The sequence below is a fragment of the Scophthalmus maximus genome, chromosome 19 (assembly GCF_022379125.1).
Source record: "Scophthalmus maximus strain ysfricsl-2021 chromosome 19, ASM2237912v1, whole genome shotgun sequence".
Taxonomy (NCBI): Eukaryota; Metazoa; Chordata; class Actinopteri; order Pleuronectiformes; family Scophthalmidae; genus Scophthalmus; species Scophthalmus maximus.
The window spans coordinates 10,041,296-10,063,853 of NC_061533.1; the positions used below are offsets into that span (position 1 = coordinate 10,041,296).

The 22,558-nt window shown below is 41.8% G+C and overlaps 2 protein-coding genes across 3 annotated transcripts; both read left to right on the forward strand.

Annotated features, from left to right (window-relative positions):
- Positions 1-45: 45 nt before the first annotated feature.
- ercc8 (excision repair cross-complementation group 8) lies at positions 46-9,784 on the forward strand. Of its 2 annotated transcripts, XM_035638831.2 has the most exons (13): positions 46-105; positions 316-418; positions 1,092-1,187; positions 1,861-1,962; positions 2,446-2,569; positions 3,226-3,307; positions 4,153-4,221; positions 4,382-4,448; positions 5,011-5,114; positions 5,728-5,852; positions 6,950-7,147; positions 7,857-7,952; positions 8,766-9,784. In XM_035638831.2, exons 2-13 carry the CDS (start codon positions 342-344, stop codon positions 8,829-8,831), a joined length of 1,206 nt encoding a protein of 401 aa, XP_035494724.2. In that variant the 5' UTR covers positions 46-105; positions 316-341; the 3' UTR covers positions 8,832-9,784. The 2 variants fall into 2 exon arrangements, with proteins under 2 accessions (XP_035494724.2, XP_047184906.1); XM_047328950.1 differs by having other exon boundaries at positions 81-418.
- A 282-nt stretch (positions 9,785-10,066) lies between these two features.
- elovl7a (ELOVL fatty acid elongase 7a) lies at positions 10,067-15,666 on the forward strand. The gene is made up of 8 exons (XM_035640812.2): positions 10,067-10,207; positions 12,146-12,235; positions 12,389-12,579; positions 13,248-13,328; positions 13,453-13,509; positions 13,633-13,738; positions 13,858-13,994; positions 14,100-15,666. The coding sequence occupies exons 2-8, from the start codon at positions 12,172-12,174 to the stop codon at positions 14,343-14,345; spliced, it is 882 nt and encodes a 293-aa protein (XP_035496705.1). The 5' UTR covers positions 10,067-10,207; positions 12,146-12,171; the 3' UTR covers positions 14,346-15,666.
- The last annotated feature ends 6,892 nt before the right edge of the window (positions 15,667-22,558 follow it).

Sequence of the window (22,558 nt, forward strand, 5' to 3'; positions counted from 1 at the left end):
GATTGGACGGCTGCGACTCACCCACCAATCATCATATTTGTCATAGATTTAGACGTCACGTCTCCAAAATGGCCGCACGCTGAGGTGATGCTGCCACAAAACCAGGTGAAATTTGAAAGTTAACAATAGAAATATAATTGGAATGAGATTGGAATAGGGTATTTGAGCTTCCGGGGAGCCTCGATTCAGATATATTGTCGAGGTGGACGCGCGATTTTTTTTGATTTTTGGGGCGGTTTCAGAAAACATGCCTGCCTGTGAGCTAGCTTAGCCAGTGGTAGCATCGATTCAAACCAGTCTTTCTTTATAAATTAGGATCTTTTAAACTCCAAATTGAAGCGATGCTGGGGTTTCTGGCAGCGAGGCAGGCTGGACTGGACGACCCGCTGCGCCTGCGACGTGCAGAGTCGACGAGACGGTGAGAGAGCAACAAAAGAAAAGAAACATAATAAATCCACTGGGATTTCATGTGTTTATGAACCGTTGTGTCACGAGAGTGTTAGAAACGGAAGTCGTACTCTAATCATAATGTCCCTCCCTTTATGATCACGACACTCAGTCGTGTAATACTGCCTGTGTTATATGAAAGTAATGCATATTATGCTGTATATATTGGTTATTACATATTTACAGTATGCACACACACACACCCTACACACACACACACACACACACACACACACAGTATCTTGTTCATTCAGCGCTGTGCAAAGGTTTAAAGCACTTAAAATAAAATGAGGATGATTTCAAAAAGAATGTCCCGACTAGTTTTGTATTAATGATCTCCCAGGTATTTAAAGTGGCACATTTTCTCCTGGGTACACTCGGGCTCCCTTTTTCAACCTAAAATTGTTAGAAAAAAACTAAATGAGAACAGTAAGACACATCTTTTGATTTGAGAGGTTTGGGCCATTGTTTGCTAATTTAACAAAATCATTTTACTTCTGTTTTCATCACCTTACTCTGCTACAACATTTCTGTTTCCCTTCCCCAAGCATTTTTTCTCATATTATTTAATATTGATAACGTGTATGAATTGGTTTAAGAGGTTTCATTGATGTCAATGTTTTCCCCTCCCTATATGTCCAAAGGGTCCTCGGTCTGGAGTTGAATCCTGATCGAGACGTGGACAGAATCCATGGAAATGGCATCAACACCATTGACATAGACGCAATAGAGGGTAGATAGTAAGTCCTGACTCATTATACGTCTATACGTCACTACATTACTATTCAATAGGGAATTGCCATGATTTCAAATTCAACATGTCCCTGAATTGGAAACTGCAAAAATGCAAGGAAACAGCCCCAGTAAGTCTCTCCTACACCTAGGAATCATTTTCACTTCCTATGATATTCAAGACATGGTTATAACTGAGTTTTCACACACAGCTCACAACCATGCTCTTTCTATCTATTGTTTTTATTTTTTTATCTCTACATTTGATCCAGAAAACAGTCAACACCAGTAGGAATCAGACCAAGCACTCTGTCTTTATGGTTCTTGACATTACAGACATTTTCTGTAATAACTTGTCGTACCAGATTAATATGGGTTACTCTGTCGACCATTGAGTTTTGATACCCAGCCTTTTTCTGGGTAAATTATATCGGTAGTAAATATTGGTGGTAAATACTTAAAGACGCTGGTTTCTTTAAGGAATAGCTTAGAGTTCCCAAAAAAAAGTTCCAAAGCTCAGTTACCCCTAATGTTATCTATATCCATGCATCCAAGTCCAGTTCTCAAAGTATAAAACAATGTTCCAGTCACATGGGGTAATCCACAGAACCTCGGAGAGTATAGACAGCTGTGTAGGACAAAGTTACGCTACATGAGAAGTTCTTCTTTTCTGTTGTTTAGCATGTTGTCTGGAGGCGCAGATGGAGTGATCGCCATCTATGACCTGGAGAACTTCAGTGGGAAACCACAGTACACCTGCAAGGCAGTCTGCACAGTGGGCAGGTACATTTGACTCCATTTACTAATTTTGTCCATTAGAGGGTAGCATTCTATTGAGCTCTTACAGTACCATGTTATTCTCACTTTCTCACTTTTTCACATGCATTCATGTCTTTATTGTATATGTACATAGAAGTCAAGTGATCCGAATCAGAATTTGTCTTAGCTCCTTGGTGCCACATCTGTTTCTAAGCACAGTGTGAACAGAAAATAGCCCATAAATGCGTTTTTGTCCAAATCAATATTATTATCGTAATATATATAATGCATATCAAGAAGGTGAAAATGTGAAGAGTCGTCAGATTGAATTTGCTGTTGCACTATGAAACATTTGTCATCAAGCCGAGAACCAACGTGGCCGAAGAGGGCTACAGACGGATGTACAGTTACTTTACACTCCACACGGGAGTTTGTTTCAATGAGGATGTGTTGTGTACTATTCTGGTGACAGTTCATGTATTTTTTTCCCCCTTTTATCCTGTGTAGGTCGAGCCAGTACGTCCACAAATTCAGTGTAGAGACAGTTCAATGGTACCCATACGACACAGGCATGTTTGTGTCCAGTGCCTTTGATAAGACCATGAAGGTCTGGGACACTGAGACCCTGAAGGTAAGGCATGCCACCTACATACATGTTCATTTATTGAAAAGGCCCGGGTCTTATTGTGTTTCCACCTTTCCATCCCAAATATACACAAACAGACATACAAACACTCATACATATTTTTTAAAAAATGTTGTGGTTGTGTATTTGCACATTAGTGTGTGCTGTGCATTGTTGTGCACATAGTGTATGTGTTTTTTTAAACAAACAAAGCCTCCTCTGTGCGCGTGTGTGTGCCCACTGGCTGAGTCTGCAACGGTGCTGGCACACACTGACAGATGGGGCACAGAGAGGCTTTTTATAGTTGCTGAAGAATTTGCATTGTACCCGCCACTGCTGCTTGGGTGAGCCGTCTGCCGAGCTCTGATCTGCTGTACCCTCCCTCTATACTTGCTTTTATTTGTATTTTTTTAAACTATCTAATCAAGCCAATTATCTATCTATCTAATTATCTAATTAATTCTGCAAACTCCATCCCTCAACTGTGGATCAGTTATTCCAGGTCAACTTTAGGGCCATGCTTTTGTTAAGGTCATGGTCATATGTTTTATCAAACAAACAGACAGAAATGTGCATAGCAACTTAAGATAGCTGAATTTCTACCTCAGCTTCCTGACCCTCTCTGTGGGTATTTTTTTTTCTTTGTCCTTATGTTTCTTCAGCCTGCTGAGGTCTTCCAGTTTGAGGACAACGTCTACAGCCACCACCTATCCTCCATCGCCAGGAAGCACAGTCTCATTGCAGGTGCGTGTGTGTAAATGCACTCATAGTAGTTCACCCGGAGCACACTCCAGATGCTGCCCCTACCTGGGTTTTCTTCCCTGGGTTATAGTGACATTCTGGGTATATAAGTGGGTCAAAAGCTGGTTTCACATGGACTTGAGTTCAGAGAAAAGATTTCGGTGGAGAAACCCCGTAGGAATCTAGGTGCTACCTCAGTAAATCACCAAGCAGGACCAACTGGTTCCTCATGCCTCCAGAGAATGTGTTCTTAAATGTGCACTTGGTGCTCCCGGTAACATACACACTCTTCCCTTTGACACACCTGTTTCCAAGCCAGAGACAGTCACAATGTCAAACTGTTTTCTTTTCCTGCATGTCTCATTCCCTCTCAGAGGAGTTACAGATTTCTGTCAAACAAGTTTCAAACTTATCTAGAAAGACGCTTTTAAGATAATGTCTTCCTACAAAGCAACAGTAGCTAGTTCATTCAGCTATATTTAGGGCCTTTAGATTTTAACAACAATCTAATCATCCTCTTTGTCCAAATACTTTACTGTCCTCCCACGTATACATGCCGGTGTGTAACCTGATACTAATGTTTATCAAACATTAGTATCAGTGAGTTTTCATATTTACCACACCTTATCTGTGAGAACCTGGAATACCAGTTTTCAACCTTCCTGAGCACTGCTTTTTTTAGACGGAGCACATTGCATGGACAAAAATATTGCAATCTGTTGAAAATATCAATAAAAAGGAATGTCATTTTAAAACTGCATGATTAATGGAGATTTCCCCGTAGTTGACCTTGTAATTCCCCCTTTTCCCCTAATGACTCAACTGTCTCTTTGTTTCTACTTTTTCAGTTGGCACCAAAAACCCTAAAATCCAGCTGTGTGACCTGAAGTCTGGTTCACGGATTCATGTTCTTCAGGGTTGGTGGACAGGACCACACTTACTTTCCCTGCTGTTTTTATACAAACAAACACACACACACACACGCACACACACACACACACACACACACACACACACACACACACACACACACACACACACACAAAGAGCTAACTGGTGGCATATTTTCCCCTCCAGGTCACAGAGCAGAGGTCCTGTCTGTGCAGTGGTCACCCAGATACGAGCACATCTTGGCCTCTGCCAGGTAAGCACTCTTAACTGCCAGTCTGTCTTTGGAGTTTCAGCCTCTGAAATCATCACACAGCCACATCAGAGAATTGTGCCAGGTACAGGACAGTCCCACTACATTGTGTCCCAGCAACTGACCATGTTACAACCACGAGTAAAAGGATAATGGCACCATACCACTAGCAGAAATGCTCTTTGGCACTCTGGTAGTCCTGTCATATGGTAGATACAGTCTCCACCTGCTAATAAACCCGTTGGGATCACTGTGCTGCTGATCCATGTAGACTGTTAGTGATGCTAAAAACAACCGGCACAAAGAGGCCCACATAAAAGTGTGTGATATTCTATTTACGGAGCAGCATGTTAATTACCAACTGAAAACTCATCTTTAAATGCAAACACTGGTTTACATACATTGGCCTACTATATGGCATGTCATCTTTCTGAGCGTGGTGTACCCCTAAATCCATGCATTGCACAGAATAATCAAGCACGTCTTATAGCTTATAGGATCATATCACAATTAACTGATTATGAGAGAGAGCAAAACAAACAATTCCCCAGTTTCTCCTTCTAAGTGCAGACAGCAAGGTGAAAGTGTGGGATGTACGTCGGGCTTCTGGTAGTCTCCTTACTCTGGACCAGCACAACGGAGACAAGACGAAAGCCTCCTCTGAAGCAGGTACTGTTACTTTATCATTTTCCTTTCTTCTCCACCACCTTTTCCTTATTTTATCCTGGTTGTGCAAGACCTTAGGAAGATGTTTCCGCCTTTATGTAGAGCTTTAAAACATGCATACGGACACTGAAGGTCATGTTGATTTAGAGCTAAAGAATTAACCTCCCTGTTAACTGATGCTTCTAGTGACACACATAAAAACCTGTATTGCAGAAATAAACTCAATTTTATGACAACACTTTGCTCCTCTAGCTGTGATGTCTGGTAACTTTCAGGTTAATCCGGTTGACACAGAACTGGGTTTGTCTCTCTAGAGCAGATGTCGACACTCGGCATGAACGGTATCTGTTTTTCCTGCCCGAGGTCTTGTTTGTTTTCAACCCAAGGGGGCTGTTGCCCAGAGGAAACCAGTTTGCAACAAAACTGTTTATCTAAGCCATGCTGTGTGATAATAGGAGAGAGGGAGTTTTAACAACAAATGCACTAAGATTATGCAATTTATCAATGGGTATACAATGTGATTGTGTAGAAGAAATATGCAAGTACCTTTAGCATGATGTCAGAGGAAATAGATGACTAATGCATTGTTACCGTGTCTGACCTGTTTCTTAACTAGTAAACACAGCCCATAATGGGAGAGTGAATGGCCTGTGCTTCACTGGTGACGGTCTCTACATCCTCACGGCCGGAACTGATGACCGTATGAGGCTATGGAATAGTGCCACTGGGGAAAACACGCTGGTAAGATGTATGTGTGAGGCCCTTGTCCTTAGAGACTACCTGAGTAAACAAACACTGTAATTGAGGTAGATGCAACCGTTACAGACCCACTTCATTTGCCTTTAACTAACCCGATTCTTGAAAGACGTGTGAATAACAAGTGAATAATTACCCAAAACCCCTCACACAATACCCCCCAGTCAAGTTTTAGGACTTGTAGAAACTGTTTGGTTGGGTCATACGTTACTCTTGAAATATTTCAGTCCAGCTGTATGTGCTGGATTTAGGTGCCCCTTCTACACACACAATTCTTTTAAAAAAAAAATTCCAAATTTGGCACAGATGTTCACTTGGACCCTTAGGGTGAACTGATCAAAGGACAAGCTCACAGGTTTTACTTGAAACACGTTTTTTTTTCATTTAAGAAACTTAACCTAATAACCCTGTGTCCACACAAAATATGTTACCTCACAAACAAACGCGTGCCACAGAAACATAACTATAACATTAAGCCTGGGGAAAGTATTCTATCACCCTGGGCTTTCACGTGGTCTCCTGTTCTAAATTCCTGCTCTGCTTGCCTGGTGCTGCAGTTACCATGGTGGACATGTTTCCACCTTCAGGCACATGACAACCATTGAGGCTAGATAACTTTCTCCCCTGGTCAAAGGTCAGAGATGGTTTAGAAATTCTGGTGGATGATGTGAAATGAATGCGTGACACTATACAAACCTGTTTCAAACACACTTATTTTACACAGGTTATTTTAGTAACCTTTTAATAACCTTTTAATTAAGGTTTAGTAATTTATTTCTTTGTACTTGTTTGACTCAAACTAAATGACTGAAATGAACATATCTTCAGTATATAAAGCTTTATATTCTTGGACAACTTTTCTACTGGAATCCTTGACAGTACTACCTTGACCCAGTGTTTAAACAAGGGAGGCCACATGTCGGCTAGCGTTAGAGATGCTGCACTATTTGCCAGTTGCTTTTCTGATGGAGACACTCATCCAGGAAACCAAGTGAAAGTTGTTTAATGTAACCAGGAGTTTATATTTTCACTTTTTGTACACATTATCTGAGCCTTGTCTCTCTTCACCTTTTGTTCCCCAGGTGAATTATGGAAAGGTCTGCAACGAGAGTCGTAAAAAGCTTCAGTTCACTGTGTCGCGTGGCTGCAGCCCAGAGTTTGTGTTCGTGCCGTGCGGCAGCTCCATCGCAGTGTACGCCCTCCACACGGGAGAGTTGGTCGCTATGCACAGGGGTCATTACAACAATGTCGACTGCTGCGAGTTCCATCCAGACTACCAGGTAACATACCTGGCCGGCATCTGTTTCCTGTGTTACCGTCGTGCTACAGTGCTGCCTTTGTTTGTGTTTCCACCTGTCTTTCACTTTCTGTTCCGTGGCAGATCAGACCTGCCCTGGTGTTGAGCTTTTAGAAATTTGCAATCTCTATGGCAGTCTCAAATGAGCCACTTCCCCAGTGGACTGATAACGTGGTAAAGTCAACATTTCCTGAACTATGCCGAGCTACTAAAAATGCAAATACAGGTGTACCCATGTGAGAGACAAGTTAGTACTCCATGTATCTGCCTAAATGTTGAAGAGGCATGGTTACGGTTTAACTGCACAAAATTAAAAAATCTTGGCCACTTTAGTCTTTCATCAGCATAGCCAAGTATTTTATGTGTAAAGGAGAATGTAGTGTGGCAGCTCGTCTCTGGAGAGTCCTGAAAATGTGTTTAACTTCTTCTTTTTTTTTTTCAAGCCTCTTGTCTGATGTGTTTTCTGACACTGTGTGCCATCAGCTCCCTTGCATTGTGTGGACAGTGTTGAGCTTATTATTAATTATTTTTCCTCTTGTTAATGCAGATTTTTCCCTGGTGCTGATGTCATTGTTTGTAAACGGCTCTGAAGTGAAGGTTACGCTGCGAGAGCAGATCTGCTTCGTTTCCCGTGGTGGCGTGGGAACCGAATGTCAGAGCTGACCCGTGTCCTTGTTCTTCTTTATCTGCAGGAGCTGTATAGCGGCGGTAAAGACGGTAACATCCTGGCATGGGTTCCTGTTCTCCGTGCCTCAGATGTGGAAGAAGAGTCCAACTCTTCAAATAAGGTACAAGCCAAAACAACTGGAACCACTATTCTAATAACAAGTAACAGGCTTAGTTCTCTTTGTAGCATTTTTTTGTCAGAATTTTCTGTTCCAAGGCTCACGGTATGAACTTTATATGACAGTCTCGATTAGTGTTCGACCGATTTATTGGCTGGCCGATAATATCGGCCGATGTTTGCGTTTTTTACGTGTATCAGCATCGAGCCTCGTCTCCCTCTACCTGCCAGTGGACTAAAAAAGTCCACCGGCAGCCGCGCCCGACTCTGTGCGGGGCCCGACGGGCACTAAATTCTATTTAACTATTAAATTGAGGGAGCAAAAGTAGTATCGGCTCCAAATATCGGCTCAAGAAAATCGGCAGTCCGTATCGGCCATCGGCTAACGCTGATGAAAAAATAATCAGTATCGGCATCGGCCCTAAAAAATCTGGATCGGTCGATCCCTAGTCTCGATACGTAATCAATCCCCAATTGGCAGAAATTATATCATAGACAATCGGGGTGTCATCTGAGGTATTTCATTCTTCGTCTCAGCTGTGTTCTGACATTTCATCATTGTAGTAGTGCTTATTAAATTACTAATGGATCCCTCTCACTTGTCCATTTCTGGTTCATCTCTTCTTTTTATCAGATAAACTCAGCAATAGCTGTCATCACTCGATTACAGTTTTTTTGTGTTTAGTATTGTGTGCGGTATTTCCCCGACAGTGTATACCCATATAAGGTTGTGGTTTGTGTGAATGTGTTATGTTTATGCAATGAATGTATTAAGAGGAAGAATACATTGAAGAGCTGAATGTCTTGATCCTTACAGGCTGCTGCTAACCAGTCTTCGGTGAACCCTGCCTTTCAGGATGCATGGAGCAGTGATGAAGATTAATGCTGATGTTTTGTTTGTGTGGGGAAAGTGGACACAGTTTGGCGGAAAAACATCCTTCACAATTAACAGGTCCGGGGATGATCATTATAAGATTAAGGGAAATTTCTCCTTTTGCAATTATTGCAAACACAGATGAAGGTTGTAAATTGATGTGATTTGTGTATAAAAAAAAATGTGTCCAGCTTTGTAAGTATGCACAATGTTATGAGTCATTTTTGTTTTTGTATATTTTGTTATAGCATTTTATTGTTGTTTTGATAATTAATTTGAACTTGGTACTTGGTGATATTCATGGGGGATAGCCGCCATTGTTTGTGCAAATGTAGAGACAAGAAGAATTATACTTGAATGTAATTTTTACAAAACTCAATACCATATTGGATTTATACATTTTATAATATCCATGGATGATTTTGGTTGAAGGGACATTCCAGAGGTCGTAGAGAAGCCTTTTGAAAGTGGTTTGGTTTCAACCTTTTAGTGAGAGTTTTCCTGCAGCTGAGCAGAGAAGAGGCTGCTTATAATCCTCACATGGGAGTAACCAGGCATTGAAAAACACAGATTGTCTTGGGTGTTATTCATGGGGCAAAAAATTTGCATTTGTTCTGAGTTCAGCCCTTCTGAAAGTAGCAGCGGGGGAATGAAACTGAAACCACTTTCTCTGTCCCTCCCCTTCACTTGTTTAACATATTGACCTTGTTGCCTTGTAAATACTTGGAAATTACACTGAACCAAACAAACACATTTCCAGTGATCGACAATGTTATACGTTTGAAATATGCCATTATTGGTAACATATGAATACTGTCAGTTTTTGTATTTGAAAATACTATTAATATGAAGTGTACTGATTCTGTCTCTTTCGTCATAATGTACTACTATTTTTCTAAGATGACCTGAAGTAAAAAAAGAAAAGAACACTGTCTTGTAATAAAAGCAATGGGAATGCCAAACCTTTTCCCTTCACTTTTGTCACCTTAACTGTATAGTTTTAGGGAGGTTATGGAAAATTACTGCACTAATGGTTAAGGCACGAACCACTTTCCCTTCTTTGTACTGCAAACAATTTCGGAGTACGTGTAATGCGGAAATACCGTATTGGCATGATTTTCGATGAGGCATCACAACAATTTCCACATCTAGCCTCGCTGCATCGCAAAAATCGTGGCCAATCGTCGGGCGGATGGGCGCGGCCGGACACCAGGCCACGCCCCCTCCCCCCTCTGGGTGACATAAAGAGCGCGCTGTGTGTGCGAGTGGAGAGAACTGGTGACACACCCACGAAGAGCCGCAGGTGTGCGGGTGGTTTGGCCACAGGCAATTTGACGGACGCAAGAGAATTGGATTTGAGGGGCCACACTGCCGCAGCACTGAAGGTTAGTATTCCGACTTTGTTTCTGTTTGAAGACAAAACAGACAACTATGAGGAGCACATGGAGACAGGAACGCTCGAGAACACCTGTGCGTCGACGCAGAAACGTGCGGTTGACCGAGACACTTCCTGCCATTGTCCTCGTGAGGCGGACGGTGGACGGAAGCCGTCGGACCGGTTTTTATTTTCGCGCTTTGCATCACTTGTTGCTCATCAACTCGGCCACATGTCGAGCGCTCGCACTGATACCGGCGTGTTGGCGTGCGCCCGCCCGTTATGAGGATGGTTATTTGACCTCACGTCTCAACATAACTTTAAATCCTCGATACGAGGAGATGGCGTCGGTTAATGTGTTGAAGTTCAAATTGTCTTATTTTATTTTTTTGGCACGCAAGGTTGAGTTCAACATGCTTTTACTTCGGTGTGTGTGTGTGTGTGCGCGCTGACTCGTATGAACGTGAAGTGCATCACACGAGGTGTGCCATGGGAGTCACCTGTCTACGTCAGTGATCCCTGACTGTAACACGAGCCGGCGTGTCGAGACTCGCCATGTCTTCATTAGAGTAGAGCCTGCAGACAGCCATGCCCTTTTTTTTTCCTTTTTTCTCTCTCCACGGTTTACCCAATGGTTTTTACACCTGTTGCACTAGACACACCTTGGAAGCCTCTCACGTGGGGTTGAGTCTAGGCCTCCATGTGTACTATAGAAAAAATATGGGCCCCTCAAGAAAGGACTCCAGAAGACATGGGGGTGATGCGATCTTTATATTCTGTGGAACCATTTTCTAGAAAATGCAATTGAATGTCATGGGTTTTCTTTGACTTCCGCTTTATGAAAGTGACGTTTCAGTCACTTGTTCACTTGAGTCTGTGCTTGACCCGAGTGGTGCACCACTAGATTTGTGATCAGGGGCCAACGAGTTGTTGCTCTCATCAGGAGCGACTGGACCTGTAGATTCTTTTGACGACTGAGAACTGAAGAAGCCTCTTGGGTGAGAGGATAACAAAGGACATGGATGAATGAGAGTCTACAGACATGTTCATAGAACTGTTTTGAGTCTGTGGATTAGTTTTAGGTCTTTAAAACGTGAGTAAATGGTGAAGACTGAACAATCACAAAAAGTGAATTCTTGTAAGACTGGAGACAAGTGGAGCATCCTCACGCTGGAGCTGTGCTAATTTGTTTTTGTTCCTTTTGTTTAAAATGACACACTTATAATCAATTATCAAAATGGTTGCACACTTATTCTTTTGCAGCTCATAATTGCTATATATATATATATTTATATATATATATATATATATATATATATAAATAAACTTTACATCATGGCTGCAAACAAAGTTTCTTAACTAATTTATGAAAAGCATTTCCATTTTTTTGTGAAGGCCAAGTTTGTATAATAAAAAAAAAAAACCTAACAAAGGGTCAAGGTTTTATCATGGCACCGTCCTTAAAAGACACGCGGACAAAAAGATAATTCGTTCGTCGGCCTTGCATTTGTTTCTGTAATGAATTCTAGTCAAACTGTGGTTTCTCACATAACCGAGACAAAGCCAGGATTGTACAGGGAGGACAATGAAGCCGCTCTGTCTTCATCGGATGCTTGGAGGAGCACCAAAGACTGGCAGCATGGCCTCCTTTTTTATATATTTAATTATTTCTCCAAACGTTCCTGTCTTTAAACCAAAATTCTATCCTGAAATGACATCAACAGTTGTATGTGGAGGAAAAAAATGTAAGTTAAGAAACCAGTATCCATTGGTAACATAAATAGTTCCTTAATGTGAAACTTTTTTGTTGTTTTTTTAAAAAATCCCAATCATTTGAAACCAGTGTTCCCACTTCTTCACTGACTCATTCTGTGTGGGGCTTCTTATTGAAACACCAACAAACTTGTGGTCCTCACTAACTTCCCAACCTCTGCCTTTTGCTTTTTAGGTGAACTGTAAGAATCATATCTGAAAATGGAATTCAGCGATATAAAGTCCTCGGCCGCGCTCATGTACGATGAGTTCATCCAAAATGCAGGTGAGTCTTTGACCGTGAAAAGTAGCTTTATGGCACGTTTGTCACTGACGGCCCTCCACTATCATTAGTCGGGGGTCGGTTTCTGCTTCGCCACAATGCATCTTTGTATCTGAACGCTGACCTCACAGACCTGTCAACATATCTCTGTTGCAGACTGGCGCACGGGGAACTGGTTCCTCATGTCGTCCCCTGTGCCCCAAGCGCTCATCATTGTAGCATACATTTACTTTGTCACGTCACTGGGGCCCCGGATAATGGAGAACCGCAAAGCCTTCGACCTCAAGGGAGTTCTCATCGTCTACAACTTTGGCGTGGTCGCTCTGTCGCTCTACATGTGCTACGAGGTGAGTCTTCGGGTGCTCTTTTGCAAAACTGATGTGAAAGGGTGGTCCGTAGGGATATCACGCAGCCTCGCAGTGGGGGTCGGAAGTATTTTGTGTTCAGCTCATTGTTAAAATTGGAACAAAGGTGCAGGCCAACACTGTCTTCTCTCGGTTCATGAACCGACTATTGAGCTGAGGAGAAACCAGATCGGCAGGTCTGATTTCCCTCTAGGTGCCCTGTATTCTGCAAATGTTGCCCAATACCTACATAACTTCAACCTTCGACAAGCGTGACTTTGTCACGTATCCATCTTGTCTCAACACTCATGTCATTGTTATACAACTGTCATCTCTCTCTTCTCTCACTCTCTTCCTGCCTACCTCTTCCTCTCAACCCCCTTTTCTCTCCTCTCACCCCAACCGGTCGGACACCGGTTCTCCTAGAAATGTCTTCCTGTTAAAAGGGAGGTTTTTTTTTTGTTCTTGCTCATTGTGGGCACTGTTGGGTTTCTATGTAATGTGTCTATACAAATGTTACAATAGAATTGTCAACTCTGCATGGGTTTATTTTTCACAATGATTAATTGTGTAATATTACCCAGTCTCACTGTATGGCTTACTGTGTTTTAATATTACATCAAAGGACAAGTTTGAAAAAGTACAATTTTCTGTAATTTTCCCTTTCTTAGTTTGTGATGTCGGGATGGGGCACAGGATACAATTTTCACTGTGACCTGATTGACTTCTCTGATTCACCACAGGGCGTGAGGGTAAGGCACACATTTTTCTGTATTGACCTGAATCTGAAATTGGCTCCAAATGTATTTAAAAAAAAAAAAAAAAAAAAAAAAAAAAGGTGGTACCATTTCTTAAAATTGTCCTTGTCTCCTCTAGATGGCAGCAACATGCTGGCTTTACTACTTCTCAAAGTTCATCGAGATGTTGGACACAGTAAGTGCCAAATATTTGGCAGGTGCCAAGTGACCCTTGATCATTAGTCTAATCAAAGCAGTTTTAACCCTGAGCAATAACTGTTCTTTAACTACTTGCATGTTTTCTTTTTTTTTCCCCCAGGTCTTCTTTGTCCTGAGGAAGAAAAACACCCAGGTGACATTTCTCCACGTCTACCATCACTCCATCATGCCCTTCACCTGGTGGTTTGGCGTTCGTTTTGCCGGAGGTAGAACTCTTCCCCCCCCCCCCCCCCCCCCCCCCTACTAATGTGTACAAGCAAGATTTTCTGTGACAAGCCATGAATTTCTTTTGACATTGTCATTCACGGGTCACCCTCTCTTTCAGGCGGCATGGGTACATTCCACGCCCTGCTCAACTGCATCGTCCATGTCATCATGTACTCGTACTACGGCCTCACCGCCATGGGCCCCAAATACCAGAAGTACCTGTGGTGGAAGAAATACCTCACTACCATTCAGCTCGTATGTGAAGTGGTCTATTGCACGGCTGCTTTCTTTTTTTCTTTAGTATATATCATGTGTTCAAAGTGTATTTTTATAAAGAGCCTTTCTTTTGTTGCTCCTCAGATCCAGTTTGTCATGGTGACGAGCCACATCTCCCAGTATTTCTTCATGGATTGCCCCTACCAGTTCCCCATCTTCATATACATCATCGGCCTGTACGGCCTGATTTTCCTGTTCCTCTTCCTCAACTTCTGGTACCACGCCTACACCAAGGGCAAGAGGCTGCCGAAAGTTCTGCAGGCTCAGAGATGGGCACACCACAGCAATGGGGTTATGAATGGAAACGCCAATCATGATAAGGACGAGTGACGCACAACTCTGCTGTTCAGGGGGTTTAGTGGTTGACCTCATTTGCGTCAGCAAGCCACTGTGGTAGTCGTGAGATTTTTTTATTTTGACTTTGTTTGTATTTTCTTTTTAATTGCGTTTCTACTTGCAACTGCAAAATACAAAAAAGACAATCTTTAAATTATTACCAAAGCTATATTTAAGACCTAAACAGAATGGTTTTTATTTGTTTATACTGAAGGTAAAGCCCGGGTTCTCCTATGGAAAATGGAATTGTCAGAATATCCCTTTATCTGCCTTGGTTTGAAGAAATCCACTCCACTATTCAATCTGACTGTAGGGCTTCACCTATGGAAAGACTGCAGGACCCTCAGTTGTACTAGATCTCCTCAAAAAGCTTCTAAGGCTGAGATCACTTGTTTGTTTGTTTTTTATACTAAGTGACTTGATCTTACTTCTGAGAAGATTTTTTTTGGAAATCCAGTTTAAGGTTTTAAGTTGTGCACTGAAAAGTTAAGGGTTGTTTATTTCACTGGGCCTAAAATGATGACTGTTCTGAGTCAACATTTAAAAAAAAAAAAAAAAGAATGGTGATTAGCCTACACACGTCCTTTTTTGTTGTTGTTTAAATGGTTGCACACATTCACAAAGGGGTGTTTGAGGTTTGATCACACACGCATGACGACTTCTCTGGCTTGAGTCATAGCTGCTGCTGACGGTACTGACATTAAGAGGAAAGGAACCACCTTTTACCACGGTGGCATCGATTGAGTTTCCTGACTTAATTCTCCTATGAAGCAGTGGTGTGACCGATGCAATAGTGGATGAATGACTGTGGTTCTTACTGGTTTCAGAGCTTAAGCCACTGCTTCCTTACTGAAGCACAATGCAAAAATAACCCTAGCTGAGCTGCAGCAAAGATTTGCATAAATTCACTACCTTGCCAACCAGTCAGAAAACATGAGCAGCCTTGTTTTCCTGCTTGGAGTATTTTTTTTGTTTTGCGTCATATATTGAAGCGTTGTGGCGACAAGGTCTTCAGATGACTGGAGTCGGGCGCTGCCTTTTGGGCTGAGGTCTGAAGAGTGTAGTTTTATATCATTCTGATCTTACACAGAAAAGTCAATGTGATGACTGAGGACATAGGATCAACCTTGGTCTGGAAACCGTTCCACTTTTTTCAGGTGGAAGCCCATGTTTACGTTCAGATTTACACATGCATAACGTCGGTGACTTCAGTTCCCTTCACAGATCCTTTTTATAATAATGTAAGAAATGTGAAAAATGTTTATATTGTATTTTATGTATTTATACAAAAATAAATGATCATTGTACTTTGAAATGCGTCTTTGTTATATATTGTGGGGAAATTGAATAATTTAAAAGGGGGGGGTCCACCACTATAGTAATGTAAGACGGGTAATAATAATTTTAAAAAGGCTGAAGTGTAGAATTTTGAAGACTACTTTATGTTAAGGAGCTCCATAAATGTCCAGATTGAAACTTGTGGTCATAGCATAGTTTCAAACGGGTCAATAAATGCAATAGAAGCATTTTCAGACATTTGATAAGGCTCAATTGAAAATGAGTGTAGGAACTGATCTAGAGCCAATGCTTCCATCTTTAAGAGATCGATCCTTAGACCTGACTGTGATGAGTCATTTTCACCAGCGGGAGGTGCCGTTAAACAAGTCTATAGAAAGTTTGCTGCTTAGTTTTCTGTGCACTATTGTAAGATCCTGGATCACCATAATTGATTGCAAAAATCCCCTTCATGGAGCAATATGGCACACATTCTAATAAGGCCTCTGGCTGAATGGATTCGTGAGCAAATAGAATTTATATACTTCATATGTATAATGCTTTATATTCTAAAATACAGCTCTCTGTCTAATACTGTTTCAATTCCTGCCTCCCGCACGCACGCACGCACGCACGCACGCACGCACACACACACACACACAGGAAACAGGCGAGCACACTGACCTGTCCCTCTGCACTTAAGTGGTCCTTAATGACACTGCCACCATCCAACAGCCCCAGAGCTTTTCTGTCTGAATGACACTCAGCTGTGTGATGGCAAACATGAGAGCTTTTCATGCATAAAAGCAAAGTGCCCGTCCCTGCGAGATGCATCTACAGAAATCATTTTAAGTCCCTCTTTTTTTCCTTTCCATATGAATATGCTGCAAACTGTGTTGAATGAAGAGATGAGAGCAGGCAGCAGGACACCCCAACCCTTGGTGGGCACGGATGACCGCTCTCCACCGTGATGAGTTTCAACAGCCCCTGTCTGTCTCCGAGCGACCCTCGCAGGTCCTCACAGCGTTATACTGTGGAGAGAGGACAGAATAACTAGGTCATTATCATGCTGAACATGTGAGACGGCTCATCGTCTCAAATTTGTGTTACACAAGTGAGGTAAGTCAGTCAACGGGATCTGTTGCTGCCTTTCACCACACAGCGATATCATTTCTAAAAAATGTTTGACAGATTTAAATTCTAGTTTCAATATGTGTGATTGTGCACAGAACATTGCACAGAACATTTGACTCAAATTTGCCTAATGAAAACAGCAGAAGCGACAAATTCATCATCAGGCTAAACATCTGCCACCAACATACACTAGAGACTTGTTTGTAAGACATTAACTTTGATATGTCCAATAATATCTGGATCATTAACTTTGGCCAAACTATGTCCCATCCCATCCTCAAATTGTTATATATTATGTGTTGGAAACTCAAGTCTCATTTAGGTCTGAGACTGCAAATAAACATTTTCTATGTCTGTCAGAGTGAATCTATAGATGAGTTGAACAAGCTCTAATCGTGTTTGTGCGGTGACATTTTCTTCTTCATCCTAATCTATTTCAAGTTCAAATGGCCCAGTGAATGTGATGTTTTCTCATCTGTGAAAGTTCCGTGACTCTTCCTTCTTGGAAATGTTTTACTTTGAGCAAAGAAAATAAGTTGTGATCCATTGTAAATATAAAACAGAGGAGTTACTCAAGATTTGATGGTGAGCCCTGCATGCAGCATGACACCGGTGTTCCACTTCGACACAATTAAAGGTGACATCACACTACATCACTAAATGTGTTGCTGTGCTCTCCAGTGGCGACTGCCTAGTGGACTTTTACAACTGCAGAGTCACAGTAACACATGACGAGCTGATAGCAGATAAGTGAAAGAACAAAAGCTAGATGGGTATTGCTTTCTTTGTGGACACTGTAATTCATCGGATCAGGGCGGCTTCCGGGCGGCTGCACATCAAGTGCAACAGTGACGAGGTTTGAGTTTCGATTTCTCAACAGCACCAGAGATGGGACTTGTGACCAGGGCCAGCTCTAGCCATTTTTATCCCCTAGGCAAAATTACGACTGAGTTCACAGAAATACCTTTCTCTGTCTTATCTACCTTCTCTTCCTTTTAAGACCTGTAAAACATTTTTTTTAGAATGAGTTTAATGTGGCTTGTCAAATTTCAAATAATAGACACCAAGACCAGGGCAGCAGACAAAAAAAGGATGTTGAAGCCTGTGTGTTGTGCCTTTTATGTACCGTCCTAACAAAGTCTGCTTCCATTTTCAATGCCATCAAATTGAAAATGTCTGTGTGAAGTTGATGTGATATGCTTGGAACCTGGCCTCTGTTTTTGGTTGGTACAGCTGGCAGTGCTGACGCTGTAAAAAGGAAGACCGGTTTTCTGTATCTGTACTGTCATCATGTTCCTGTGTTTAATGTCAGTCACCACAAACAAACAATGTACCATTATGTGTCATCTCTCTTGAGTCGTATAGCCCTGCATTTCCTCAAGGCTCCTGTGTGACTGTAGATATAGTAAAAAAAATAAATATATATATATATATAGATTTTTAACTGTCAGGACCAAGTGAAAGAGAACTCTGTTTGGAAATGTTTTATGCTGAAGCCTAAAATAAATGACCTCTTTTGGTCAGGGAGTAGAGCAAATATGATTTCTCAGATCCCAAGGTGATTTCTGACATAGCTTGTTTTGGCCTGGTCAACAGTCTAAATCTAAAGACATGACCGATAAAAAAAAGAGTTGAGAAGTTGAGAAATTGTAAGCATCATCTTAGCACATTAGCAATTGCATGTTTGGTTTGCGTTCAACTCTGCATGAAAAATGAATTTTCTGGGTTTACCGGAGTCTCCACACCATAAAGAGCATCTCTCCCAGGTGGTTGCTGTCAACAGCTTGTGCAGCAGCTCTGGGATGCACAGCGCCGGAACAAATGCTGTCCATTTTCGGCCCCAGAGATGTTTTCCAGGTACTTATCGACCCCGCGGCAGTACATAACCTGTCCCAAAACCAACTTATTGATCGCCACCCTCAGCAGAGTGAATCTGGATCTGCTGTGTGTGTGTGTGTGTGTGTGTGTCAACTGATGCCTCTGTGGCTGCATGCTGTCATATCTGCTTAAGGACAGGCAGCAGAGAAAGGCTATTAAAGTAGCCTGCTTTCCTATTTTTCACGCGCTCAAGGAATCCTCAGCCTCGCATCCTTCAGGGTTTTTTGGATTAAAGACTGAACAATTTTCCTTTTGCTCTGACAAATCACAGATGTAAATTTGTACTAACTCTCCTGCTGCGTCCCCAGTGCAGTGTGTGATGTGTTGATGCAACGGCACAAAGTCGGAACAAAGCGTACACCCTTTGCATGGTATTAGCATAACCCTTCCACTCCAGTGAGTTTGACGAGCCTCGGGGCCAGACAGCTTCATACAGTAGCACTCTGCTTGCTCGCTTTGCTGAGTCCCAGCCCGGCTGCCTGTTTGCCCGGCTGCTCCCTGCGGGCCTGCCTGCCCTGATGCTTGTATCCCTGTGTGCCTGCCTCTTGCCTCTTGCTGGCTTGCTTTCCAGACACAAAACTTGAATTTAACTTTAACTACCTTTAACTACCTCCCTTTGACTAGGGATTGCCTGATCCGATATTCCATATCGGTATCGAGGCAATATTGGCCAATATGACTGGATCGGATATCGGAATAAATAAGAAGTAAAATCCGATCCGATACATTACAGTAAACATTCCAAATAAAGGCCTATATCTACTAAGCTAATATCTAAAAAAAAAAGATGTTAATTTATTATTATTTTATTAACAGTTTACAGTTCAATTTGTTTTTTGCTCGTTTGAACGGTGCCAACCATAAAACATTCTTCCAAAAGTTCTGTGAGAAATAAAACAGCAGTGTTCCATAGCTCAGTCACAGTTGCGGTCTATGTCTTCCTTTAGGGGAGGTGATGTCTTACAGTCGAGTATGAGATTTTAGCTGGCTAGGTTAAGCAAAGTGTATCCTGAACAATGCATTATTAATATTTCATTTTATGAGTGGGTTAAAGATTGCATCAGATTAGTATCGGATTGGTATCGGCAGATACTCATGGTTGCAGGATTGGTATCGGATGGGACAAAAAAAAGTGGTATCGTCCCATCCCTACCTTTAAACAACACATGGCCTCAAATGATGAATTAAACCTTTTTCACCGACTCATAATAAGCTAAGAGAGATGGTTCCTGCAAGTTGAAAAAACCCCAACCCAAAACAATTTCTTCTTCCATCTTGTATCAAAAATGGAAGAGATGGGAGAAAAAGGTAGTCTGATTCAGATATCATCACTATTATCCACTTGTGAAAAAGAGCGGGCCGTTACAGCTGTTCATGTTCCCAGTCAATATTTGTATGACAGGTACATTACCTTCGGTGTGTATATGCAAGAGTCTCTTCAGGCGGGGAGCAATGGGAACATTACCTCAAAAAATGTGTTCTCAGAAATTCTGAAAAGAATCAACAGCAAAGTTACATTTGCCCAGTTGCCATTTCCCATAGTCTCATCTCTCTCAGTGTTTTTCCTGATATATTCTTTGAGCTTCGCTCAACCATGTTATTGTAATCATTGTTTGTCATCATATTTTTTTTTTTTTAGCTTAACAGTCTGAACATGGACCGATTGACAGGAATCAGAAATACAAATGCAATAATAGGATGTCTTCAGCTGTTTGTCTGCACGAGAGCCCTAAGCTGAACATGTTCCATGACTTGTGAGACAAGACAAGGAGGCGGAATCGGCAGCAGTTGTCCAAAGGGGCCTCTCATAAGGTGCACACTTTGATTTGATTTGATCATTCCTGATGTTTGTCGTACATTTAGTTCATGTGTTAGCCATCAAGCTGCTCATGGGTCTTTTTGCAGCAATGTGATCAGATTTTTAAATCCAGAGGTCACCTTCAATCCACATGATGAGTTCCACTTTGACTGTCCTATTTCATTTTCATTTTAATACCACACTTCAAGACACTTCTGAGATTTGCAAAATGACTGTTAAAGGCAATGCAGCAGATGTTGTGATATACAGATGTTGTGATATTCCAAATTTTTTGTCCCTCGTGTGGTCAAGCTAGAAAAATGCTTGATCATACATTTGCCATAATGCAAGTTGTGCACTTGTGTCTTTTCATCTGACCCCTCATGCCTATGAAAGCCCACATCTGTCAATCTTTAAGACCCCAGGAGGAAATCTTCTGACACATCTTAAGACTGACTCCAGGCCGGGTCTGGCGGTCATCTCCTCTTCGATACACGTCATTGCCATGACCAGCAACTATTCTTTGGCATCCTCACCAAAGACTTCAAGTGCAACCCTGTAATTACGTTTATACGCAACTAATTTGCAACAGCAAATGTGTGTCCTAGGAAACATAATTGCTGCCGGATCATATATTATATTAAGATGATGGGAAAATGTTTGTTTTTTTAAACATACGTTGATCCTGAAAGGATCTCTAAAATGCTCAGGGACAACGTATTCAGTAGTAGTATCTGTGCTTGGAGTTTAAAAGGAGTTTCTTGTGACTACGGCGTTATTTAACTTTTTTCTGGTTATGTGAAGGATCACACAGCACTTTTGTAGTCTGGACTTGAGACACAATGTGTTTATTCACATCAAACCTAATTTTATGATCTTTTCCAAAGTATTTTTCTCGCCCTAACACAACCAAAAAAACAAAAGAATGGATGCAACCTCTGGCCTTTGGTGTGGCAGTCATGTGTACGCCTTCCATCCATCCATCCCAGCCACCACCTACAAGCAACACCACCTACAATGTAATTGGGAAAATAGTTCAAAAATATATGGATATAATCTCTTGCAGACAGGATTGGCTAGTGGCATGAACCGTCTAAGTATTTGCCAAAAAAAGGAGAATAAGTGGATAACACAAACTATTCCTTTAGGATTATTCTTCTACATTTGATTTTCTACACGACGTCGTTGTCCGACGTCAACAATGTACTGGTAGAAGTCCTCACCACAAGTAAACTGATGCTCGTGTGTAAAAATTAGCTAAGTACCACCTTAATTTGTACACAAGTATATTCGAGCCCTGGCTACTCCACTCTTGAAAGGGCGCACATTGCATTGATCATCGTGACATCATCTTGACTCTCCAAATGAAACATGCACACAAAGCTCTGAGCACAGTTGTTTTTTAAAAAAATCTGAGATCCTCATCCAAATGTCCCAGATAACCAGACATGCAGCTCAGAGTTCACCCCCTTGGCTGAGGTGAGAATCCGTGGTTCCAGCACCTCCAGGGTGAAAGTAAAGGTGTCGTAGTATGTGTGCATGTGTGCGTCAGTGTGCGCCTCCAATAGCCAGCCTAAATAAATATGACAGAGTCCATTTCAGCAGTACACAAGTAGAGCAAACATCCCCTGCCTGGTCGCCATGTATTTTTACGTACACTGTATTCCTCCTTGTCGCTGGAGCAAAAGAGCTGCATCATCTCTGGGAATTGTGAGTTCATGTGTGAGTGTGGTACTGTGTACTACTAAGATGTCAATCCAAATTCAGTGATTATTTCTCTTTATGTTGCACTGCCATCCCCGTGTCGTTTTCCCAAGGAAAGGTTGGACAAGGAAATCGGTGTTGTTTTTGGCATGTCCTTAAGTGAATCCCCTACTCTCTTTCGTGTAATGTGAGCTCCTGGCAGAAGCTTTATATTCAACGAACAGATATGAGAGAGTGATATCAATCTTCACGTCTAGCATGCAAATGTTGAGCTATTCCTACTATTCCTCCATCCTCGCAGAGCGTAACAAATCCATTTCTCTAGCTTCATTACGTTATCGCTCCAAACCCATTGCAAGGTTGAACAACCCAATGATCATATCCTCAGTTCGTATGGTTCACTTGATTCACAGGAGTT

Coding starts and splice junctions, on each gene's coding strand:
- ercc8 (XM_035638831.2), top strand. CDS start 342: ATGCTGGGGTTTCTGGCAGCGAGGCAGGCTGGACTGGACGACCCGCTG. Junction 3,308..4,152: donor GAAGCACAGTCTCATTGCAG/GTGCGTGTGTGT, acceptor CTACTTTTTCAG/TTGGCACCAAAAACCCTAAA. Junction 7,953..8,765: donor AGTCCAACTCTTCAAATAAG/GTACAAGCCAAA, acceptor TGATCCTTACAG/GCTGCTGCTAACCAGTCTTC.
- elovl7a (XM_035640812.2), top strand. CDS start 12,172: ATGGAATTCAGCGATATAAAGTCCTCGGCCGCGCTCATGTACGATGAG. Junction 12,580..13,247: donor CGCTCTACATGTGCTACGAG/GTGAGTCTTCGG, acceptor TCCCTTTCTTAG/TTTGTGATGTCGGGATGGGG. Junction 13,995..14,099: donor ACCTCACTACCATTCAGCTC/GTATGTGAAGTG, acceptor GTTGCTCCTCAG/ATCCAGTTTGTCATGGTGAC.